Source organism: Tachypleus tridentatus, chromosome 6, assembly GCF_004210375.1.
Source record: "Tachypleus tridentatus isolate NWPU-2018 chromosome 6, ASM421037v1, whole genome shotgun sequence".
NCBI lineage: Eukaryota > Metazoa > Arthropoda > Merostomata > Xiphosura > Limulidae > Tachypleus > Tachypleus tridentatus.
Window position 1 is genome coordinate 87,562,363 of NC_134830.1, and position 25,052 is coordinate 87,587,414.

General features: G+C 30.2%; 1 protein-coding gene across 5 annotated transcripts in view; it reads left to right on the forward strand.

The window, feature by feature from the left end:
* The window catches only part of LOC143252972 (oxidation resistance protein 1-like), a 147,889-nt gene that overhangs the window by 64,600 nt on the left and 58,237 nt on the right, over positions 1-25,052 (forward strand). For all 5 annotated transcript variants that reach the window (XM_076505936.1, XM_076505939.1, XM_076505937.1 and 2 more), the window contains exons 7-9: positions 4,026-4,109; positions 13,794-14,009; positions 22,271-22,458. In XM_076505936.1, coding sequence (XP_076362051.1) covers positions 4,026-4,109; positions 13,794-14,009; positions 22,271-22,458 — 488 coding nt within the window. The remainder of the gene's footprint in view (positions 1-4,025; positions 4,110-13,793; positions 14,010-22,270; positions 22,459-25,052) is intronic.

A 25,052-nucleotide genomic window follows, 5' to 3' on the forward strand; every position in this document is an offset into this window, starting at 1 on the left:
TGTTAGAAAAATCAAAATAATATTTGAAATCTGAAATAATAATAATAATGTATATCTCGTGAATGTTTGTACTGTAAACTATAATTCAATGAAAAGTTTACTCTGATAGTTACTAGTTGGAAACTGGTAATCAACAGTCTTAAAAACATTGCAGGAAAAATTATCAAGTAATAGAAGAATGGAAAATAGAAAATGATGCACATAAAAGGTGTAGGAAAAGTGACTTTCAAACACTATGATATACTTGTAGATGTACAGAAAATGCACATCTGAGTTCAACTGTCAAACTAAGTTTAGCTTCTATCACTTTCACTGTCATTTTGGACATCATTATTCTTGGTAGCAGAACCATTCCTTTTTATATTACTCTTTTAGTAGTAAATGAATCATCAGTTTTTCATTTCAGTAGATATTAACACTTAGTTGTTGGATGAAGTTTTCGCTTTTTTCCCCAACTCAGGCATGACGAGTTCACAGTTTGAGATGCAGTGACATAGCTAGTTAATTGTTCAGTTTAAGTTGTAGATTATGAATTAAGAGTGCTTCCTTTTTCCATAGTGTCCATATATCTTTTGAGTGAAATGTTCACTGTTTGGTTTTTCACTACAGGTTTTTCTTAGGTGATTGCAAACTAATTATTGAAAGTGCTTTTATGTGCAAGCTCCAAGAATGAAGGAGCAATATTGACCCAATATAGATTTGTATAATACTAGTGATTTTTTTGAAGAAGATATTTTGCCTTTGAACAGGAAAAAACTTGCATATTTGTTGGTTTGATTTGAAGATTACTCTTCAGCTGACTTAGGAATAAATTGATTGCAGAATGATTTTGATTTTACTTTTTAGTTTGCTGTGGAAACCAGTGAAAGGTAATAAGGTGATGGGACATTTAGGAATGTTGATATATTCAAAATTACTTTTGTTGATGAGTGTTAGAAGGAAGGCATTTTTAATCCGATATTTTTTTTAATATTAAGAAGTTTATGATGAAAATAACCATAAGCTGGTAATGTTATGCTTTATGAATTAAAATGCTTACTAGTTTTGTAAAAGTTGGGTATAAATGTGGTGATATGACAGTACAGGCCAGAAAATCTTGGTTTGTGGTAGTACTCAATTTGAGACTCAAAACAGGCAAAAATTGTTATACTGTAAACTAATCCAGTTCAAGAAACTTCACAAGGTAAAAAGAGAAGTATCCTTTAACCATGTTTATAGAGAACCCATCTAAAGTCGTGCACAACCACTGATTATGTTTTAACCAATCCTAAAAAACATGTTTTTTCATGTAGTGTAAACTTCACTATTACTCTTGAAAAAATCAGATATACTGATTTCTTTAAGTTTTGAAAAATTACTACCTAGTATAAAATTACCAGTTTGCACTAAAAACAGATACATTTTTAACAACTTTGTCACAAAAATATCAGCATTACCTCTAATAATTGTAACCTCTCCAACAATGAAACTGCTGCCTTGAATAATCTAAAACATTTAAATTATGTTGTGCTTTCAAATCTGGACAAAGAAAATAGTGTTGTCATTTTCAACAAGCAAAACTACCTTAAAAACGTAATGCCATTTTAAATGCCTCCAGCAAATTTAAAGATCCCACCCAACAGAGAGAAAATGTGCTTTAAAGACTCAGTATTAAAACTAAGAGCATTTTCATAACTCTAATTTACAACCACCTTTTGTTCTTTTTTGTGTGTATTCTTTATTATTATTCAAGTAAATAAAATGTAAAATGTACAAAATTTACCAAGTGTGCATAAAGTAAGAGTAGATAAAATAAGAGATAAAATATAGTTTTACTGAAAAGAAGTTTTGATATTCAAATGTAAAGAGCATGCATATAACAGCATTTTCAATAACTCTAATTTACAACCACCAAAGCATAGACTAGTAAAAAAAAACAAACAGTGAACATTTCAGGATGATAGACTTGGCAAAAGATGAATGGACACTGTGGAAAAAGGAAGTACTCCTAATTTGTAATCCTACAACCTAAACTTCTAGTTGTTTAGTGCAGGTAGAGTATTTGCTTTGTGCCATAAAATACCAATGAACTTTCTAATAATGCTAGTGGCTTTCTTAGTTTCTATTTTGTCTCTCATACATTAGTTGAATCCTGTTGAATGTTATTGCCATGTTGGATCAGTTATCATAGCAAAACTTGTCTTTCAATTTTACTTTTTCTTCCACTTCTTTTTGTTGTTGTTGGAGATGGCTACTTTTTGATTCAAGCAATTTATTTTCTAGGTCTCGTAATATCTTACAAATACATTATTTAATTAATTCCCCCCCCCCTCCCTTTAGTGTCTTCCAATCATCTTATGTTGAAATGGCATTGCATCTGCCTTGGTCAAACTGTTTTGATTGCATTTTGTACTTTACTTAAAAATAAGATTTCTCTCTTTCAATTTCCTGTTCCATACATTTATTTAAGTATAAAGTTAAGTTTTTGGTTCTCAGATGCCAACTTGGCTTATGCCAACTTAGGTGACATTATATAGGTGGTTTCTTATACTGACCTGTTTGTTGGGCTAATTCTCCTGCTTACAGCAAATATAATTCCTTTGAAAGATGCAAGTACCTGCACTTGGATGATACAAACCAATAAACTGAGTTATCCAACTTCTTAATTGTTAAAGATACAATTGATTTAATGGAAAAAAATGGTGTGTGTGTGTGTGTATTAAATGCTGAAGTTGTTTTTTATTTTCCCTTTTCTTATTTCCATCTTTCAAAGCTCTACTCAAATAAGTGGTTGAGTCTAACAATGCAACATATTTTTTTTTGTTAATTGGGCTTAAGATTTTGGCCAGCAGTGTATATATAAATAAAATGTGAATGTAAAAGAAATGTTAAAACAATATTACTATTTCACATTTTGGCAGAACACATCAGTGAAACTAAGCATACAATTCAATGGGGAAATAACTTATATTAGCACAACCTGAAAATTACATTATGAATATGTGAATTTAATGAGAATTAAATATTAAACAAGCAAATTTAAATTATTAAATAAGAATGATGGGCCTAATGGAAGTTTTGTCAGTAGATGTCATGAAATTCTTTAATATGCAAATTATTCTTTGGTTATTGTATAAATAAAAGTTAACATTTGCAAAACATTACATTCCTGAAGATAATACCTTTATGTTGAAACATTTAGTGCATGTAAGACTGTTTTCTAGTATCGTCAGGAATTCTTTGTTGATGTTTATTTTTTCACAGTATGTTTTTGGTATTTTATTGTAATTTTGAGACTGGAAACTGCCCTAGTTTTTTAGAATTGTGTAACGTTTAATATTAAAATACTCATGATTATTTAATATACAAGTTGCAGGGAATTGTAAACATCTTTTCATACTGCTGATTTATGTTGTATATATGGATTGAAGTGTGTAATTTTTTTTATAAGTCTTCTAAAAAGATTTCCAAACTACAAATTCCTTTTTTTTAGTGAATTAAACTACAGGTTTTCTTAACCAATAATCAATTTTTCTCTGAAAAAATAACCAAACTCAGTTCTTTGAGAACAGTGTGTAATATTAAAATAGCTAGATATTCGTATTGTGGTTACTTTAAAATTATCTACTCATTTCTTCATTTTATAAGAAGAAGATAAAATATTACAAAGAATATATTAAGTAAAGTTAAGTAAGATGTTATCTGCATGGAATGAATATTCATAGCTAAATAGCAAATTGCACAGTTGTTTATCCAATGTTTAGTATCATTCTTAGATACATTTTAAACAAAAGTCATACTTTGTGTTTTCACATTGATTGTGAAGTTAAGTATACAAAGTATTTAATTTACCTAAAATAATCTCTAGGTAAACTTATCTATTTCATTGCATATTTAACATTAAATACTTTATCTCTCTTTTGTGTGTACTCACTTTGAAGTGAAATTTATTTTTAAAATCACTAACCTCTTTTAATTTTAAAATAAAAGTATTATCCTCTAGATAAAGAATTTTTTAAAATTTTTTATGACAAAATCTTGACTAGGTTCTGTATATTCCTGAAAAATCAGGGCAGAATGAAAATAAACCTTTATTAGAAGAGGCAACAGGAGGGCTTCCCTACTCTGAGGTAAAACATGTGAATACTAATTCCTTTTGTGTTTTTACTTTTGTTTCAAAAATATTTAGTTTCATATGGGCTTGGTTCATTTTAACACACCTTGTAACTAACAAGTAACTATTAACATATCCATATGATACTTTTTAATGAAGTACATGTATTTCCAAAACCTTCTCCCTCATCTCACAACAGCTAATACTCAGCTGCTGGTTTTTTTTTGTTTGCCCATCTAAGCATTGGTCAATTGTTTTTTTGATGTTGCAGTGTTTTATATGACACTTATCTCTCTCAACAGGGGCATAGATCCTGGTGGGATGGGGGATACATCCTACCTTCATTTTAGGTGGGGGTATGGTGCACACAATTATTCCCCCTACAGTTTGTCTGTTGAATTGATTTTATTGCATCACAGGCCTACAAATTGTGTGTTTGTTCTTGTGATTCTCGTGTTCTTACCAATCGAATTACATAATTAGGCCTAGATGTAGGCTTTTTCAGTAGCCAAAATGTACATCTTTTAATATAGGCGTGCTTCTAAGCTTTTCGATGTGAGCGATAGTTTGTAAGTATCAGTCAGTAAGCCTAAGTATACATGCAAGTATCGTAGCAACAAGATTACTCTGTGACTGCATGTTTACAGCTTTCAGGTTCACGTAGTCGGAGATTACCAATTTGCAAATTGAACAGTCCACATAAGTGGTTGCAAAAATCATCCCCCCCCCAATTGGGTGTAAAAAAAATCTATGCCCCTGTCACTCAGTATGGGCTCAGTAAATTTCAGTGACCATCTGACCTCTCATTTAAAGACTTTGTAGATGTAATACTTCTAACTTTCAATGCAATGAATGTTTGTTCACATTAGGTAGTTTTTCAGGCAATACAAGTCTCTCTCACATGTAAAGAAATCATATTTTTAGTGAAGAATTTTTAATAAAAATGAAATAATTTGCCTATGCAGATAATGAGTATTTTTTTGAAAATTCTGTATGCAGAGAAATATATTTCCTTTCTCAAAAATCTCAAACTTCCTTTGTGTAATTCCTAAGACCTACTAAATACATTTCAAATGTTTTTTCTTCAGTAAAACTTGACAGTTTATTTTTCTCTAACCTAACTCCAAACATTATCAGTTAATTTGACTTGGTTTGTAACCACCAAAAAAGTCAAAATAAATCTAAATTATCCTTTTTTTTTTCTATAATGACTTCATATTGTAATACGAAACTACTTTTATTTTAAAGATGGCTTGTATGGGTGTTAAAACTTTGTTACAAACTCTCTTTAACCTGAAAATGACCTAAGAAGGTTAAAACATTGTTGTTAACTTTATTTTAATTAAAATTTTAGTACACAAAACAGCCATCTTTAGAATAAATTTTTACTTCAAGTGGGTTTCTCATCATCATGAATGTGAAACCACATTTGTTTAACCTAAGTAGCTCTAAGTTTAACTTTGTAACAATATATATCTGTTTATAATTGAGTTTTGTTATTGCCCTTTGAATCATGACTAATTATAATCCAAGTGATTATAAATTGTAAATCACTTGAAACCTATAGCTCACCTTAATCTGTCAAATTATATTACCCACAAGCCACTTTAACTAGTACAAGTAACTTTTGTGTGTGCCTTGTGAAACATTATTATTTATTTTAGTTAATCTGATTTTAACTAACCTAAAAATATCCTTGCTTTTACATTTTAGTTGCTTTTATACCTATACATAAAGAAAAAACAAATACTTGTATTAAAAAAACAAAAAAAAAAATTTGTTCTTGCTCTTGGTTGTCGAAGATAGTTAACCGTTAACCCTAATTTTCTAATACTTCTCATAGTATAGCAATTAATTTTTATTTAATTCAATAATGCTCGAAACAATATAGATTAATAACATGCCAAAAGTAAACAAATTCTCATACCTATTAAAATTTTTCTTGCTTTCGAACTACCCTCTACAGCGTCTGTGTTCACTGAACATTTCTCTTGCCCTGCATCACAATAAAGCTAAGCAGTACTCAAACTGCACTATTTGTACTGACTCGCTTAGTTCTCTACTGATCCTGGAACCACTTCACGTTAGTTCGCACCTTGCTCTTGCCGATATTCAAAACTGACTGGCTCATTTCTCTTTAAATCTACTCCTGTCTAGTTTTTCTGGATACCAGGCCATGTTGGTATTTGCAGTAATGGCCTCATCGACACAGCAGCTAAATCTGTCTCCTCTGGCACTATCACCACTGTACTTATTCCATACATGGACTATGGTCCTGTATTCAAGGCTCGGCTCTGTGCCAGCTGGTAGTCGACTTGGAATGAGCAACGTGAAAAAAGCTTTTCCAAATAAAACCCCAGTGTGTTGTCTGTGTAATACTTGGGGGCTTGTTTTTGTTAATAACAAACTAACATTATTCAGAGGTTTGGATTTAATGTTTAAAAACTCTTCAATATTAATATTCTCTCTATCTGTGTTGGTGCTTGGCCAATGACAGTGATAAATCATATAAAGTTCCACTCACAGTACATGAATAAATTATGGGTGAAAAGCATACATGTTCTGGATGTAGTGCAGGCCCTTCACTAGGGTACCAATCTTCTATTGATATACCCCTAATCTCTGTAGATACTTTTGGTGTGGGTAACATCTTAACTGGCCCTTCTGCTTTCTCAGTGTGGGATTCTAGTTGTAGTGTGAGAAGGGATAAGCATGTTTTGGAAGCTAATGTTTTCTTAGATCCAAAATGTATTTTCAAAATTACTTACCATTTAGTTCTCCTCGCACCCACTCCCACCTATCTTTCCCATCAAGAGCTGGTGTTGGAGACTATGAATTGAGTCATTCTTGAAAAATTTATAATGTTATCTGAATGAGGTGCTTAAGTACAGTTCCAGGATAGAGGGTGCATTGATGTAAGTGGAGAGTGTCACAAAACAAATTTTGCCAAGGGCAGTTAACTGTGGTATGAAAGACTAACTAGGAAGTGAAAAGAAATCAGACCAATGCTTAAATGGGCAAGGGAAGAAATCCTAGCAGTCAAATAATAGCTGTAGTGTTACAGGAGGTAAGTATTATTGAAAATACATTTTTGATTTAAGAAAATATTAATTTTCACAAAACTGAACAAGTTTTAGTATTTTCTATACAAAATAAATCCATTTTGTCATTAAGTATTTTTATTAAAAGTTTTTGTGAACATGTGAAGTGAGAAAATTAATTAGTGCAAGTGTAAAGCATTTTTAATGTTAAGAGTAAAATTATATATTTCACTTATATAATCATAAAATCTCTTAAATGAATATCAAACATATTTAGTAAAATTGCATATCTTATCAGTTATTTTTTTCTACTAGTTTATTGATTTGGTTGTTATCTACCACAAAAAAAGTTTAATTACATCTTTTTCTTTCTAGAATGACTGCAGATTATAACACAAAACTACATTTACTTTTCCTAAAAAGCTTAAGGCTCGTAACAGTTTCCATTTATTTCTACTTAATTTTTTGTTTTATTGCCCATGGAACCATGTGTGTTTAGTGATCCCATTATACAGACTGTAAGTCACATGGTAATGCATAGCTAAAGTAGTAATGTTGAATAATGTAATGTACAAGTTAATGGTGAGCATACCTTATGAAATAATGTTTTTTCATTATATAACCTTATCTAGCCTGTGAAATTTGTCATGTTTATATATTAGTTACTTTCATCACAAGAAATAAAAATATACATTTAAAACAAGAAATTTAGTACTCATGTTTATCCTCTTGTTTTTGTTTTTTTTTGCTATTTGCCTGCTTTTGAAACTTAAGCTTTCTTTTGTCTAATGGTAATACAAGTGCATTAAATAATTTCTATTTATATCAGATATGCATTAAATAAATAAAGGAAACAATGTCCTATAACTTAATTTAACTGTTTTGTTTTCTTTTAACTGAGAAATAAGTGCATTAATTTCTTTTGCTACCTGATTTAAACTTGGCACTAAAAACTTTCAATCTGTAAGTGCAGTAACTAAATTTACCAAATGATATATAAAACTAAATTGTTCCCATTAAATTTTTAAACTTTTGTTAATTTTTAACATTCTAAATGTTATAAATGATGTAATAGAAAATGGCAGGGAAAGAATTATTGGTTATTTGTGGAAGAGATGATAAGTGGGTGTGGCAGGTGGGTCTAATTTTTTAGTTTATATCTACATAAACAAAGAAGGCTGAAGCATATAAAAGGTAGACTATCTAAACCATAATGAGTAATTTGTTATACTCAGGGCTGCAGGGAGGTGTGCTGAAAAAATAGAAAATGGAGAAGTCAGAGCAAACAAATTTTATGCACATACTAGGGGAGAATGAGAATTTATTTAAATGTTTTATTTTAAAGTTAAAGAATTAAAATTTATATGCATGAAAATTTGTCTTATTAACTGTTTTGAAGCCATGTTTATTTATGTGCAGTGATAAGGTAGTGTGATTAAACTTTGAATCTACTTCTGTAAAATATTTTAACGTTCATACTATGGCCTACTCATAGTGAAAGGTTTAATTGTAATAAATAAATAAAAATTGTGAAAGTGCTGTCCACTGAATTTTAATAATGTTTTTACTTTTAAACAAAATCAGTGGTATTGATGTTAAAGTGTATTTCAGTAAAAAGAACAGGAAACTTCACTCTTAAGAAAAACATAATTTTTTAGAATTTAAAGTTAATATACTTATTATTATTGTTGTTTTTATTTCTTTTATTTTTAGCAGTTTGATTGAACATTTTGTAAATTTAAGGTAGTGTGCTTTACTACATGTAAATACAATTCAACAAAATTCAAGTAAGCTTTAAAGCCAGAACATTTATTCATGTTTATACATATGTAACTGTTTTAAAAGGCATTGTGGCTAGTGTATGGCTTGGGCCAGTGCTACTGTACACTTTTCACTATGAAGCCAAATAAAAACAATAATAATAATAATAACAACAACAACAACTTATATTCAAGTGATTTTATTAACACATCCTTTGTATCTATGATGAATAGTTTCATTAATTTAACTTCAGATATACTGTAAATAAAAATGTTTTTTGTACTGGTTATAAGCAATCATAGTAAATGTAAGAAGGAATTGTTAACATTTTTTGAAAGACAAGATATGATAGAATGGTGTAGTTTGTGAGTTTGACTTTCTTGTTTATATTTCAGTAAAGCATAAAGATTGAAAGCCATATTTATATTATGGCTTAACAATATGTATATTATAAGTATGTAATTTGTTCCAAACTCAAAATATTATTATATAAGGCTAGAAAAATGTAAAATGGACATTTTGGAGAAGTGTTGTGATACAGAGAAGTTAAGAGTGAGAATTTAAATTTCATTTTGAAATTAAGAAATTTATGTATTAAAATATGAATAGTAAATTGCATTTTTATGCCAAGCTTTTACATATATTTGTATAATTGAATTGTGAACATAAATCTATAAAAGGATATAATGTGCACTTTGACCCCCCCCTCTCTCCTGTGCTCATAGGGTTTAATGGGACACATCTCTGTTTATGCACTTTTGTGTGTTTATTGTATATTTTTGTTAAACATAATGTTGCAGAAGTGGGCTCTGTGTCAAGAATTCTATCAGAAAATTCAATACAGAAGTGTAATTTATCTGTATATTACAATTAATTTTATGCATCTCTATAATAAATAATGCACATTAAAGTATAGTAATGTAGTTTGTAAATTATTAACAGTATGTTTTCTGGTATGCATGCTGTTTCTCTTTACAAAAATAGACTTGTTCTTGTATTTTATGCAAATGACTTACTGCCTGCATTATTTAATTCATTCTACATTATATTTACAGTCCCATTATGAACTGCAACATAATTGACATTTGCTTATTTTTTCTTGTTTGAATTTATTTCTATGCTTAAACAACTGTCAGTCTTATTTTGCATTTAATTTCCTTTTTTTTATTTTAGTTCATATTTGCTATATTTCAACACATAGGTCAAATCTCAACTGGGAAAAAGTGGATCTCTGCAACATTGGACTTGCATATTTATAAATTTTTACTGTAAATATGTGTATATAATTTTATCCAGTGATCAAAGCAAATTCTTGTAGAATAGCAAATGTAATTCTCACTGTTTTACATTTGTTTTTTGTTGATATACCTACCTTTTAACAAATTTTGAATGATTCATTTTCTTAATTAAACTTAATTATAGTTCAGTATATTTGGTTTTGTCCCAATTCTTGCAAAAAAAAAGTCCAGTTTAGGAGTTAAGAAGTAATTGTGCCTGCCTTTAACAAAGCTTCTCCCTGCTGCTAATTAGCTGTATTCACTTTATTAGCATAGCATATGATAATATCTGTACAGAATTTGTTTTATCAAACTGATGCTATTCAAGCAGTAAAATCTTGTTTAAATTGTTGTAAATTTTAAAAAATTCTTTCCCTTCTAATAGACATCAATTACATGAGAAATGTAGATGACTTAATTATTACACGTTACAATGTCAAAGGTACAATAAACTGCAAGAAATAAAAACCAAAACAAAGAACCGTTGTCATTATGTTACCAGTTTCCAGGAAGAAAGCACCAAAATGGCTCAAATGCTGAGAAACCCCAGTATTTTTAGAAATACTGCCTTTTTTAATCCTTCTCAACAGTAATTTTTTAAAATAAATTTCATAAGTTATTAACAATTATATAAAACCCCACTACAGTATTTTAATTTTAAGAAATTGCATAGCATTTGAAGCTGAAATGCTTCTATAGATGACTTTGTACTGGCCTTGCTGGTCTGTCAGATACCTGCTTGTGAACATGGCTGAGGTTAGGGCTTACAGTTGTGCTAACAACAAACACAGTAATGAAGAAATGACATTTTCAATAAGTCTTCAAATTATCTTTAGAAGAAGCAGTACCAATGCTTTTTAAAGTAATAGCTCATTCAACCAAGTTAGAAAAGAGGAGAATGACTAATAAGTCTTAAACACTATCTTTTTCCTAGTTTTTATTGTTAAAATATATTTGAAATGTACATATAAAACAGTTCTTCACTGCTTTTTCTAATTTGTAAACTTAGGGGAATAGTGGGTGAGTAGGTTAACAAGATATGTATGTCATAAGTTGGAGCACAATATTACATATGGTATTACTCTTAGAATACATGACAGTAAACAGTCCACCATTTATTATCACATTTTATGGGTATTACATAATTGTGTTTAAATCAACAGATGTAACTAAGCAGACATAAAACTTTCACATAAAGTAAACATTTACATCAGAGTACCTTCCTAAAACAGTAAAATGAGGAAAATTCAACATGGTGTAAATAAATAACCAGAAAAAAAGTTAAAAATAAAATGGGCATCTGTACATGCAGTACTTATATTGTGCCTTTTGGGATAAATGATAGAAGACCATTGAGGTCCTTTATATATTACTGCTTTTTCTTAGAAAGTCCTAGCCTTTGGAATGCCCATTTTCAGGCATATTACCTATTTGGGATGCTGGCCTTCCTTGCATGAATACTGGTTCTTTTGCATTAGGCACTGATCCTTCAGTGTTGGCACAATGAAACTTCAAAATAGACTTAATATACTGTAAACCAGTATATATACATTTAATTTTGCACATAAATAAAACATGGAGAAGACACTTTTTTCTGCTAAATAAAAGAATCTCAGATGTATGGTGAGATGTGTATGTTTGGTGAAGAATGTAGTCATAAGCTTAAATTGAATTGACATAGAAACACTGCTCTGTTGTTTTTTGTTTTTTTGAGAACTGGTCTGCAAGTAAGCATGTGGTTTTTAAGTGAAGAAACACTCAGTTTCTGAATAATTTGCACCATACAAAGTGAGAAATTCAATGGACCCAGTGATTTCCTTCACCAATATCAATGAAAATTTTACAGTTAAGGCAGTTGCAACACTTAATTTTGTACATTAATCTTTATGAAGAGAAATCGTAATTACTTGTTTGTTGGAAATGAATGATCAAGATTCACAAACTCGGCAAGTATATGCTTGACAGCCTACACTTCTTATTTAACCAAATTACCGTCACCCTATTTGATCTACATGTATCTCTTCAGGTTTTGAATTTCTGATATTAATTTTTTAGCCATAGCATCTCTGTACTGCATTTGTGTTACCCAATAGAAAAGTATTGAACCACATGGTAAAATAAGTGATGATAATAAACATATACAGATTAACTTATTCAGTTTTTGGCACAGGGAAATTTTGTTGAGGAAGCGAATTTATAACTCAGAAGTTGTCATTGATGTGTCTTTCAGTAGGTAGCACATCTTGCAGTCTACCCCGTTCGCCTGTGTTCTATGTGAATGTGGTGAATGAAAAACTTGTATGTGTTTGCAACAATAAATGACATGAAAATAACTGAATAATCAAAGTTAATATTTTCCTTCATTTACATTTTAGATCATTCCAACAATTGATTAAAATAAATTGTCAGAATAATCAACTAATCAAAATTATGGTTTCTATTTGCTACTATTTTTAATCATTTCAAGGCAATATTTAATTCAAAATTTCCCCTAGTATGAGAAGTGTGGCATTTGCTTTCTCTTCTGTAATTTATTTACCAACCTAAATATTTATTGGTTTCTGAAATTATTTCCTTCTCATTTCCAGCTTTTCTACTAAACTTGTAATGACAGTTAATTTTGTGGATGTCATTTTCTTGTTTAATAAAGAACACCCTCTTAATTACAGGAATGTTTAGTATATTTAATAAGAGACTTGTTTCACTTTATTTTCTCTCACTTTATTTACTGTATGTTAACCACAACTTGATTACTGACTGTCTCTATAAAATGGATAAACTTTGCACCTCTGAAATTGCTAAAGTTTGTTTGGTTAAAATGATGTAAATATGCTTTAAAGAAATAACCATCCAGAAATATGTATCTATATGCTGACTACACTTGAACCTAAAGACTCAAATTGTATATTTTGATCTGACCAAGAAAGTAGGCACAGACTTGTGTGTGTTAAATTAAGGTATCAGTGGAAATAAAGTATGGACACTTCAAACTGAAAACAAAGTACATACATATACATTATATACTGTTGCTCCATCATAAATAAAATGTATTCTATTATAAAAGAAATATGCTGCAAATTTGCAAATGTTGACCAAAATTGTAATGCAGTTCTGTTTAAAGTTTTATACATGACACCTTTGTATATTAATCCTTTTTATTTATATTTACAAGCTTGTTTTTTTCTAACCCCAGTAATTTCACTTAACTATGTTAGTATTCAGTATTACTGCAATAGATGTTAACTCTATGAACATTTCACCAGAATCTTTAATACAGCTTGAGTTGCTTTGTATGTTATTTCACAAGATTAATTTTTGAGTGATTTGAAAACTTCTTTATACCTGATTTTTAATCAATTACATTTAGTTTTTTTAAATTATGTATTCTATAAGAGATGATTGAAATGTTGGAAATAGAATCTTGAACTCCATAAAAAAAATCCCTCTTTTCAACAAGTGTATTGAGCAAAATATGTAAAGTCATTTCAAACATGAACAAATTTATGTTTAATCTTCTTTTGAAGCATAGTAAATCTGTAACAGTACACACTGTAAAATGCTTTTGTGATTGGTTGAGATACCTCAATATATTTTGTTTTGATCAGATGATCACTTTTTCAGAGATCAAGTCCTAAGCCAGGACATGTGGAGAGAGTAAAATCACCCATAGAGGAATTAGTTGTTTCTACCACAGTCGTTTTGGATGCAAACAAATGTGGGACAAAACTAGGTGCTGTTAGCATAAAACATTCTGTTCCTACAACTTCTAAAGAGTTAGACAAGGAGTGTTTAGAAAAGTTTTTGAAAATTGATGCACGACACATCACAGATGGACAGGTAAGATTTCCAAATTGTATACTTTCATCAGGTAATTTTTGGAATTAAAATACACTAACTCTCTTAATTGTTACATAGTGTTTTATATTGTTTGTCATTATTGTAATCATGGGAAATTACTTTTATGTTGCCCCATATGATCTCACACGACGATCACTGATGTTTAAATGGAATTTAATGTGACAAATTACGTCCATATCATCCACACCGTGAAACTGTGACAATTAAGAATTTACAAGTTTAGTGACATTGCCAAAGTTCATATAAGCAAACATCTACACATATTCAAATTACAGGCCCATAGAAGACAATTGTACACAAAAGCCATATTGTTACTGGTTCGAGGACAAAATTACAGCTTAACAGACATATCAGTTCAGCATGGGATTGTGGCAAGATAGAAACAATGAATTAAGACCTATACTAAATATCTTATACATTCCAATTCTTACGTTATTAAAATGAAGACAATCTTTGAAGGCTTCCAAAAGATAAACAAATCAATACCTTGTTTGATAAGCAGTTACATGGAGTCCCTAATTCAAGTTCCAAAGCTTCTAGTATCTATTGTAAGAAATCCCACGTGGTTGTGACCACTCTAACCTCAGAGTGAATCTGTTTATAGGTATTCTTAGATGCTTGGTTGAAAATGATGGTATAATTACAAAGCAACAAAATTGTGAAGACACATAACACGTATGAAGGCAATATAATGAAACTTAAATTTACAAATGCATGTGTTATCTCGGGGGTAAATTTCAATTTTCATATGTTCATGTACTGTACATGAGAGAACTAACTATCTATGGGGATGAAAATGTGTGTGATTGGGTTTCTGGATTGTTCCCCAATTTTAATCAAACCAGATTCATTTGGAAGGGCATAAAACTCTATTGTTATATTTATGTAGTACATCTTTGTATTTACCACTAAAGTTTTTTTAATAATGTTTTCATCAATGGATATACATGACTGTTTTATTTCACTTTAATTTTAATGTAAATGTTACAATTTAGATTATTTATATAGGTCAGGTATGTTATTTTTAAAAGCAATAATTTATAGGAGTTATTTTTTACATAACTGTGCAAATCATATGTTGTATAGTTTAATTGTTATCAGTTGGCACTTGTATTATTACATAATGTTCTAACATTCTGAATTTTTCTTGTTGCATTTTGTATCTAGCAGTGTGTGTGTGTGTGTATGTGTGTGCATTAAAACTGGTTCAAAATAGGAAGGAATTAACTAAGACAAAGTTAAGTGAAAGCATGTTAAATTATTAAGGAATATAGTCAAGTAGATCTAGACTTTATGCAAGTTTAGACATAAAGAGCATATAGTGACTTTTTTAAGGTGAAATTATCGCAGATTGTATTATGACAGCAGAGTAGAGAAGAAGAATTTGTCATGTTAGTTATGTTCCAAAGTAATGGACCAAACTTGTGTGAACTTTTGATGGAAGAGACAATTACATAACCCTATTGTGATGGGCCATAGGTTAAAGGCCATGTCTTTGCATTTATTGACTGGCATTCAAACCGTTATTGAACTACTGTTTTATTAATTTTTGTTAATAAGCTTAATATCAAATTGTGGATTATAATTCAAAGTTTAATATTATATATCAGTTAATATCTTAATTTAAAAGTAAATATTAAAAGAACACACCTAAATATTGATTTTTATGAATCATGAGAAATGTTGCATGAAGCTTTGGCTCAAATTAGATAGTATTTTGACATCATAAACAAGATTATAGTTTCATACAAATTAGGAAGTCATTTTGCATTCTAGTTTGTCAAAATTGGTAATTTAAGAGCCTCATATCTTTCCTATATTCTGAGCTATTGTTTATATTTTGAATCAAACACACTGGTCCCATTCATTTCTTTCTATTTTTGAAAATGTTGTCTTATAAACACTTATTTCAATAATTGTCATATCAGTAACCAATGAAAATCTCAATGTCCCTGTAGTTACTTTATCAGTCATTTTAAAGTACTTGGAAACCATCTTGTTCTTTAGAACTAATACTTCAGACCAGGTAGGTTTGCCTTTAGACTACTCAGAATTACATTTTTAAACAAAATGCACATTTGTTGTAAAGTTTCAAAATTAGTGGAATTCTATGGTATTGATACAGGTATTTGATATTTTTAGTCATTTTGTATGTATATAAAACCTGAAAAAATTGTTTCACATCCTCTAAATGCAAAATTTTAGAAACCTTAGTAACCTACAGCAAGCATTAAATAAGTGGAAAGATTGTTGTAACTAGGAGATACAATTGTTTACTACATTTATTTATTTACTGTTCTATACTTTAAGAATAGGTTTAAGAAATAATTTAGAAATAGCAATATATAATGTATATTAATTAAGAAGAATGACCTGAGTTTTGCCAAATACTAGCTAGTCTGCTAAAGCACAGCCAAGAGCTATAATTGTCTCATTACACTGGTGGAACTCACTGGCCCTACATCGGTTTGGTGTACATCAGTTGGACCTGATGATGTACGCTATGAAATGCTGTGCTATCTCTCTCGTGCTTCTCATGCTATTCTTCTGATTGTTTTTCCTGATGCCTATCACCAGGCTATTGTTCTATCTTTCTCTCAGCCAGAGAAGGATCTCAAGATTCCTTCAAACTACCATCCAATTGCTTTGAAGAGCCTTCTCTGTAAGACCTTAGAGAGGATGCTTAATACTTTTCTTCCATGGTTCCTCAAATCAAGCAACATCCTCTTGGAGAGTTGTTGGAACCCACACAGAGTGGGCATTGTGGACCACCTGATTCAACTTGAAACGTCAATCAGAGAAACCTTTCTGAAATGAGAACATCTTGTATCTATATTCTTTGACATTAAGAAGGCATATGATACATCATGGAGGTATGGCATTTTGTGAGATCTCCATATATATGGGTTATGTGGCCATTTCGCTATTTTTATTAGAAATTTCTTAATGGACAGGAGGTTCCAAGTTTGTGTGGGTTCCAGTTTCTCCAGTTCTTTTCTGCAGAAACTTGGAGTCCTTCAGGCCTGTGTTCTGAGTGTCACACTTTTAAGTATAAAAATTAATGCCCTCACTGAACACTTCCCTCTCGCTGTTGCAAACAGGCTCCCATCTTATGTGTTGTCGAACACGAGATACATCAAATGGCAGCTGCAGACTGCCCTTAATTGTTTACTGAAGTGGACCACAGGAAACTGCTTTAACTTCTCTCCCTCTCTAAAACCGTTTGCATGCACTCTTACTGCCAACAGGATATACATTCTGATCCTGAACTCCATATCAGTGAAGTTGTGCTACCTGTGGTCTCTGAGACAAAGTTCTTGAGACTTATATTTGACCATAAGCTGACCTTCATACCACACGTTAAGCAGCTACAGGTCAAATGTACAAGAGCACTGAACATCTTTTGTGCCCTCTCTTCCATCACTTGGGGAGTGGATCGATGTTCTGTGCTAAAGATGTATTGTGCTCTTATTTGATCGAAACTAGCCAATGGATCACTGGTCTATTGCTTTGCCAGGACCTTGGCCTTAAAGATGCTAGACCCCATTCATCATCAAGGACTTCAGCTCTGCACTGGGGCTTTCCACACTTCTCCTGTTCAAAGCTTATATATAGTCTCATGATCCTTCTTTGCAACTCCTGCATTTGCAACTGTCTTTACTGTATGCTTTGAAACTTTGTTCTTTACCAAAGCATCCCACTTGGGGTTGTATTTTTCTTCCTGAGTTGGCCATACTATTTTAGAACAGACAATTTGCTGTTACTTCTTTTGGCCTTCATATCCAGGTGCAGTTGGATGAATTGAGTCTGTTCTTGGATAACATGCTGTATCCAATGTTCAGCCCATTTCCAGATGTGACCTATCTTTAAGTCATCTGAGAAAAGCAGATACTTCTGATTGGAAATACTGTCTGTTATTTGCTGAACATCTTTTGATCCATCCTTACATTTCTATTTATACAGATGGTTCAAAATCAGGTGACTGTGGGGCTCTGCCAAGGTTTGTTGTGATATGGCAGTTTTGCACAGATTCTCTTTACAGCTTCTATTTTTGCTGCTGAACTGTATGCCATTACTCTTGACCTGGATCACATAGAAGCTAAGCAGTACTGAAATTGTACTATTTGTACTGGCTCTGGAATAGCTTCATGTTAGTTCACACCATGTTCTTGCTGATATTCAAAACATCTACTTCTATGCAGTTTTTCTGGATACTGAGCCACATTGTATTTGTGGGAAGGAGCTTGCTGACACTGCAGATAAATCTATCTGCTCTGGCACTGTCAGTGCTGCGCCTGTTCCATACATGGACTATGGTCTTGTATTCAAGACTTGGCTCTGTGCCAGTTGGCAGTTGACTTGGAATGAGCAATGTGAAAACAAGCTTTTCCAAATATAAAACCCTCTATTGGACTTTGGCTGTCTTGCTTCCGTAAGGTCAGAAAGAGGAAGTTGTTCTAACTAGCCTGTGCATTGGTCACAGTTTTATAATTTGTTGTTTTCTTTAATCTGGGACTGATGCAGCAATGTGTTGTCTGTGTTACACTCAGTTCGCAATAAGCCACATTTTACCGTCTTGCCGTCATGTTCTGTCCAAAGGTCTCTCAATGATGTTAGACAGTGTTATTGGAGATGATGATACTATCCACCTTAAAAACGTGTTTAGTTTTTTTAAAGGTCATTAATCTTTTTAATTTATGAATTAAACCTTTTTTGACATGATTCCCTTTTAAGAATCAAAGTACATCTAGATTGATTTGAAATTAGAAAATGGCTGTAACGCTAAATAACTGTCAGGACTGGAAAGGCCAACTTCAGGTTACTAACGCTACTGTTTGAACTACCCATTAGTTATCTGGTGACTTGAAATTTTGGAACAAGCTTTAGAAACTTTATTACTTTAATTTCTGTAAATGGCCATAACATCAAATAACCAGGACGGAAAGGCCAACTTCAGGTGACTAATGCTGATTTTTGAACTTTTGTGTTCAGTCTTTTTATTTCTATGTCAAAATATATTCAGCATATTTACCTTGTAGACGTATCCTTTCATTCATCAGTTATTGTGGTGCTTTTAACTTTCCTGATGGTGATCAGTTTCACCTTAGTGTATCAGTGAAAAAACAAACCTTGTTTTGTGTCTTAAATGCTCTAGTAGTAAACTGTATCTGGCTGCATTTATTAATTCTAATTTACAAAACAGTAATTTATGAAGATTGCAACAAAAAGAGTAGTCGTAGAAATTATTTTTAGAGGTACTAATAGATCAAATACTCTATGATAATGCAGATTTGAATGAGTTGATAAGTAATTATTTGATTTTGTATAATGTTCAATGTTTTATGTCTTCCTTGTAATAGATGAAACTTCACAAAAATGAAATAATTTTATCTGCCAATTCAAAACTGCATTATTGAACAGAAGTAATGAATTTCAGCAATCTGAAAATAGACATGAAATTGTTTGGATGCTATATTTACCCTGTTTTTAATAAACCACCTTATGAAACTAGCATAGTTTAATGTGAAATAATATATATTTGATATTTAATGTTTCCAACATGCTTATTTAAATCTCACCATAAATTACATATAAGTTGTATTAGGGTACAAAACATTACTTGTGCTTGTAATTGGATGTAAGGGCAATAGAATTATTTGATTGTGAGATGTTCAGACCAGAAATGACATTTAATATTTTCACAAATCCAAGTGAGTATCCACCAGAATATTTAAATTTGAACCAATTTTGTGAGAGTAATATTGTTACTTTTCTAAATATGTACGTAGTTAGTTTACTTTCATTGTACATCTAATAATCTCAGTTTATTTCATATTTAATATTATTCATCAATCCCATATTATAGCATATAGGAAACCATGACCAAAAGTAGAGTTCAGTAATAATTTTCTTCATTCTGTAATGTTATTAATATATTTATTATAAATGGAAAAATGAAACAAAGTAAAATGTAAGATTTAACAATTTTTGTTTATTAAAAAATTGTTAATTTTTGTTGCTCAGAAGTCTTATGCCAATAAATTTTTAATTGATTTTCATCTATCTACACAAAATATTGCCAAGTAGGTATGTTCTTGCAAATATAATTTTAAATTTTTATTTAAATGTTGAAAATGTGTTGATAGTAAAATACAAGGAAACATTTCTTTAAAGGTTTTTGGTTTTTTCAAAATCAACCATTATCAACCCTTCATTACATTTATCCAAAATATGCATTAATTTTAAAGTCCAGCATAAAACTTAAACTTCTACACTTAAACTCTTAAAACCTTTTGTTATTTTCATTGAAATACTAAACAACAGAAAGAGAGCCATTGATTTTATATGAATGAGTTTGCATTGTGAAATATATTAAAGCAAAAGTATTTTGATGAAAGTAAAGTTTTACATAAAACTCCAAATAGTATTAAAAAACTTAAACCTGCATTGGTCCCTTGTTTAATGTTATTTTTTAACAATATGATATTTATGTAGTTTTGAGTTTAGTAAAATTTATTTTCTAGGCTGTTCCTATTTAACATTAATATTAAATTACAGTATGTTGATGCATTTTAAATTGAGCTGGAAGCAAAACATACAATTCTCTGTACAGAAAAAAAATGTAATATATTGTTTGGTAGGTTAAAACTTTGACTTTCTATTGATTATAAATAGTATAGTATTGAATGCCAGAGATAGCTATTGAAAATTTATGAAAAAAGAGGATGTAACAGGTGTATGTGGCAAGAGGGGTCTGATTTTCTAGTTTGACTGTTACCAAATCAGATTGAATGCTATAAAAATTATACTATGCTTGAGTGATGACAACATTATAATGAATAATTTACATTACATTTGTACTTCTTGAATGGGTAGGTTAAAGAAGACAGAATGTCTAGAGAGCAAATGCTACAATTCTCATGCTAAGGGAAATTGAAGATTTTTTTTAGCATTGCCTTATGGAATTAAGAATGTTAAATATATATGATATTAAATAATGGATAATTATCTGCATTTTTATGCCAAGTTTATTTGTATAGTGTGATAATAAAGTTCTTTAATTAAATTGTGAATGTAACCCATAAAATGTTGTGGCATGCACAGAAAATGCATATATGGAAAGAGTTCATTTATGAAAACTGAAGTTAATCATAATATACATACCATTTGATTTGTAAAATATGTTACACACCTGCATAATATTAATAAAGTAAAAAAATTTTTAATAGCTGCTCAAAAAGAAGTTTATTACTTTTTCTTAATACAAGTTTAAATGTTTTTAACATTGCTTTTCTTTTACAATTGTCAGAAAATTTCATAATTCATATGGTATATGATGTTAATTAAATCTAAATCTGTGTCTTTGCTAATGTGATGCTTTTTTGTTATGCTGTGATATTTTATCTTGCATTTTATCCTTTTTTTAGAGAACTGAGTTTTAACTAAATAATCTGTTATGATTATTCCTAATATTAGATAAACAGATATATAGTGAAATACCATCTATTTTTTGTGACAGATAAATGTCACCAGTGGCTTAATGTTAAGACTGAAATTTATAATGCTAAAATTCAGAGTTCAGTATGTGTAGTGGGCTTATTAGTTGCCCATTGTGCAACTTTGTACTTTTAGTATACAAGTTTAAGTTGTATGAGGTCATAGTAACCTTAAGCTACAGTTCTAGGGTTAAGAATAAATGTTCAAACAGGATGTTTACTTGTAGAATGAGAACAGTCACCAACAGAATAAAATAAAAAATTTGTTTTATATACCTTTTGATTGTATTCTGATGTTGATTTTTAGTTATAAGGTTTGTGACATTTTTCAGTATTTTTGTACAGTTTTGAGGTCAGTATTCAGTGCTAGAACTGCATTAATTGACTATGGAAAAATATCTATTTAGTGCTTGGATGACATAGTAGAATTATTATGTTAATGTTATTTAAGTTTTAATTTGTAGCATTTCTTTTTTCATGTTATGTAAATCATTTTAGCATTATTCAACATTGAGAAAACTTTCAAAATACTGAGCACAAAAACTGTTTTCTTTTTAACTTACTTAATTTTGTTGGTTATGGTGGTAGTGGCTGGTATCAAATAATTCTGGTTCTCTGTCTTGTTCAAGAACATTCCTAACACTTATAAATGCTGCCTGAAACTTTTTAATCTATAAAAAATTTTTGTCCTTTGTGTGTGAAAGTTCAAGATTTATTGAAAACTACATAATTTTTTGTTTCTAGGGTGTGGTAAGTGGAGTCTTACTGGTCACACCTAATGCACTAATGTTTGATCCAAATGTCTCTGATCCATTGGTTTTGGAGCATGGGGCTGAAAGCTATGGTGTAATAGTGCCTATGGAGATGGTTTTTCGAGCAGCATTGTACCATGATATTGCTCATATGAGGGTGAAACATATTCCTGAGTGGTCGTAAGTTATCAAATTATTTATTTTAAGTCAAAAGAATTTTGATTTATTATGGAGAAATAAGGAATGAATAATAAACAATCAAAGGTAATGTATTTATGGAGCTAAATCAAATAATTTCAGGCCTCATTTTGTGTATGAGCAAGCTCTCTTTTATACAGAGGCCTCTTTAACACTGGCCCTTACTAAGATTTTAAAATGATTTGAATGGATAACTGTCATACTCATCTAAGGCTTTGTCTAGCACACTTGATCTAGTTACAGATCTTAAGTTAGAATATTATTTAACAAGTGTTCACAATTTTCATTTATTGGACTTTTTGTAGCCTTACAGACAGTAGAGACAACTAGGTTTATGTACTACATTTGATGACATTAGTGCAGATAGTTAGTCCTTAAATAGAAATAAAAAGCATTATAGATGAAAATTAGGTTTAAGAACACAGCTGTATATGAGCATATGTTCTACAAAGTACATTTTTAACTGATTTTTCTAATAAAAAAATATTAATTTGTATGTGGGAAAGTAAAGAAACCAGGATGTTTAGGAACTTTGTTTATTTTTCTAAAACCCCAATTATTCAGATCATTACAGAGTATTCTGTCACTAACGTGTGTGTCTATATATAATATAAAAGAAAGCCACTTTTGCAAAATAATTATTTTATGTTAGTAAATTCTTTATTTAAAACTACATAAATACTATATATTTGTGTATATGATGGAACAAAATCATCAGCTTTTCTTTAGAAAGATTTGGTACAAAGTTTGTGAAGTTAAGATATAGTATGGTAAATTCTTCTTTACAGTATAATTCACTCTGAAAGTCATCATTACTGTTTGGTATCAGTTTGTCCAGAAAAAAGAACTCATGATCATGCTGATGTAGAACAATAAATTTTATCTTGCAATGTTTACTGGTGAAGTACTCACAAAAGTGAAAACTTAATGAGTTTCTTAAAATGGTAAAAGTATCGTCTACATGTCTACAATGGTTTGAATGATTATGAACAGTCTTAAAACCATTTGTTGTTATAGTAGCAAGAAAAAAGACTGCTTAAAGAAGATATCAGTCTGGAACTCATAGCAAAGCCATCAATTTGATTACAAAAAAAATTGCTGTCGAGAAATTAAAAAAGAGATTCTTTGAGATGTTTTGTGAGTGCTCAGAATATCAGAACTGTTGTTAAAAATAGTTAATACTCAACTGCATAGTTTTTTCTAATGTCATGTTTGTATTAAAAGAAAAAAACTCAACATCAAAGGTAGAACAGTAAGTTATATTTCAATGGGGAATTCAAAGCTGCATTTCAATGTGTTCATTGGTCGAACAAATCTTTACAAATTCAATCAAAAAGCTAGTTAAAGCATCATTATAAGTTTCAGGATTGGAAACTGTAGGTTGCAATAGACATTCTTCATGAATTTTAGGAAGGCCACACACACTTCTGAATGACTGCCAAATGGTTTAGTATTCAAAATTGTTTTTAACTTTGATTGTTAACCTTTTTTCAGGTTTAAAAAGATACAAGATACCTTTTATTATATAAGATTTACATTGTAATTTTAAGTTTCCTGAAATTATTTCAAATACCTTCAGTCTTTATGTAAAATTAGAGTACTATTTCTTTTGAACTTAAATTTAGTATCCTTTTATATTCATAATTATGATTATTAATAGGAGTGAAAGGTATATCAAAATCTAGGTTATAATGTTACAAAGTGATTGGCCAGGTGGAGTTAGACTAAATAGGTTGATGTAACAGTAGTTGCAAAATATTTTCTCTTTTTTTTTCTTGGCCTTCATACCTTAACTTGAAGTATTAAATTTCAAACTATGAGCTAAAAACTGTTTTCAATACAATACAAAATATACTCTGAAAGAAAGAATAGTATTAGGTTGTTCTATAAATGAATCTTTTAAAATTTTTATTACTTTTTGAAAATGGCCATAACATGAAATAACTCAGAACCAAGACTGGAAAGGCTAACTTCAGGTGACTGACAGTGGTTTTTGTACTTACTTATTAGTCTTCCTGGCGAGTTATGATTCTTAGTAATGCCACAGAAAGTCCTTTACAACTAGTATTACTGTAGTTTTTCTCTTAACTTTGTAGACTAGATGTAAACTTTGGTTTTATGCTATTTATGCTTTTTTTTTAACTTTGTTTTGTTTTACCTTAATTTCCTTTTATGAATTTTACTAAATTTAATTTTAACTTTAAGGGATGTTTGGCACAGATAGCCTAGCTGCTTTGTGCCATAAAACACCAAATCAACCAACCAACCAACCAACCTATAAATGGATTGTTGCCTAACCATTGTTTTAAATTGGCAAATCTATTGTTTTCTTTTTCTGATATTCTATAAGAATTTTATTTTGCATTTAAGTAAATTGTTTGAGTAAATCACCTGTTAATTTACTTGATTATGTTAAAAATTTAAAGGAACTATTTTGGATAATTGTCAAATTTAACAGTCCATTTGAATTTTATATTGTATGAAATAAGAGAATTAGGGAAGAGAAACTTCACATTTTGAAATATCTTGTATATAAAATTTATATGTAAAATTTCATTATTATTGAAATAACAGAA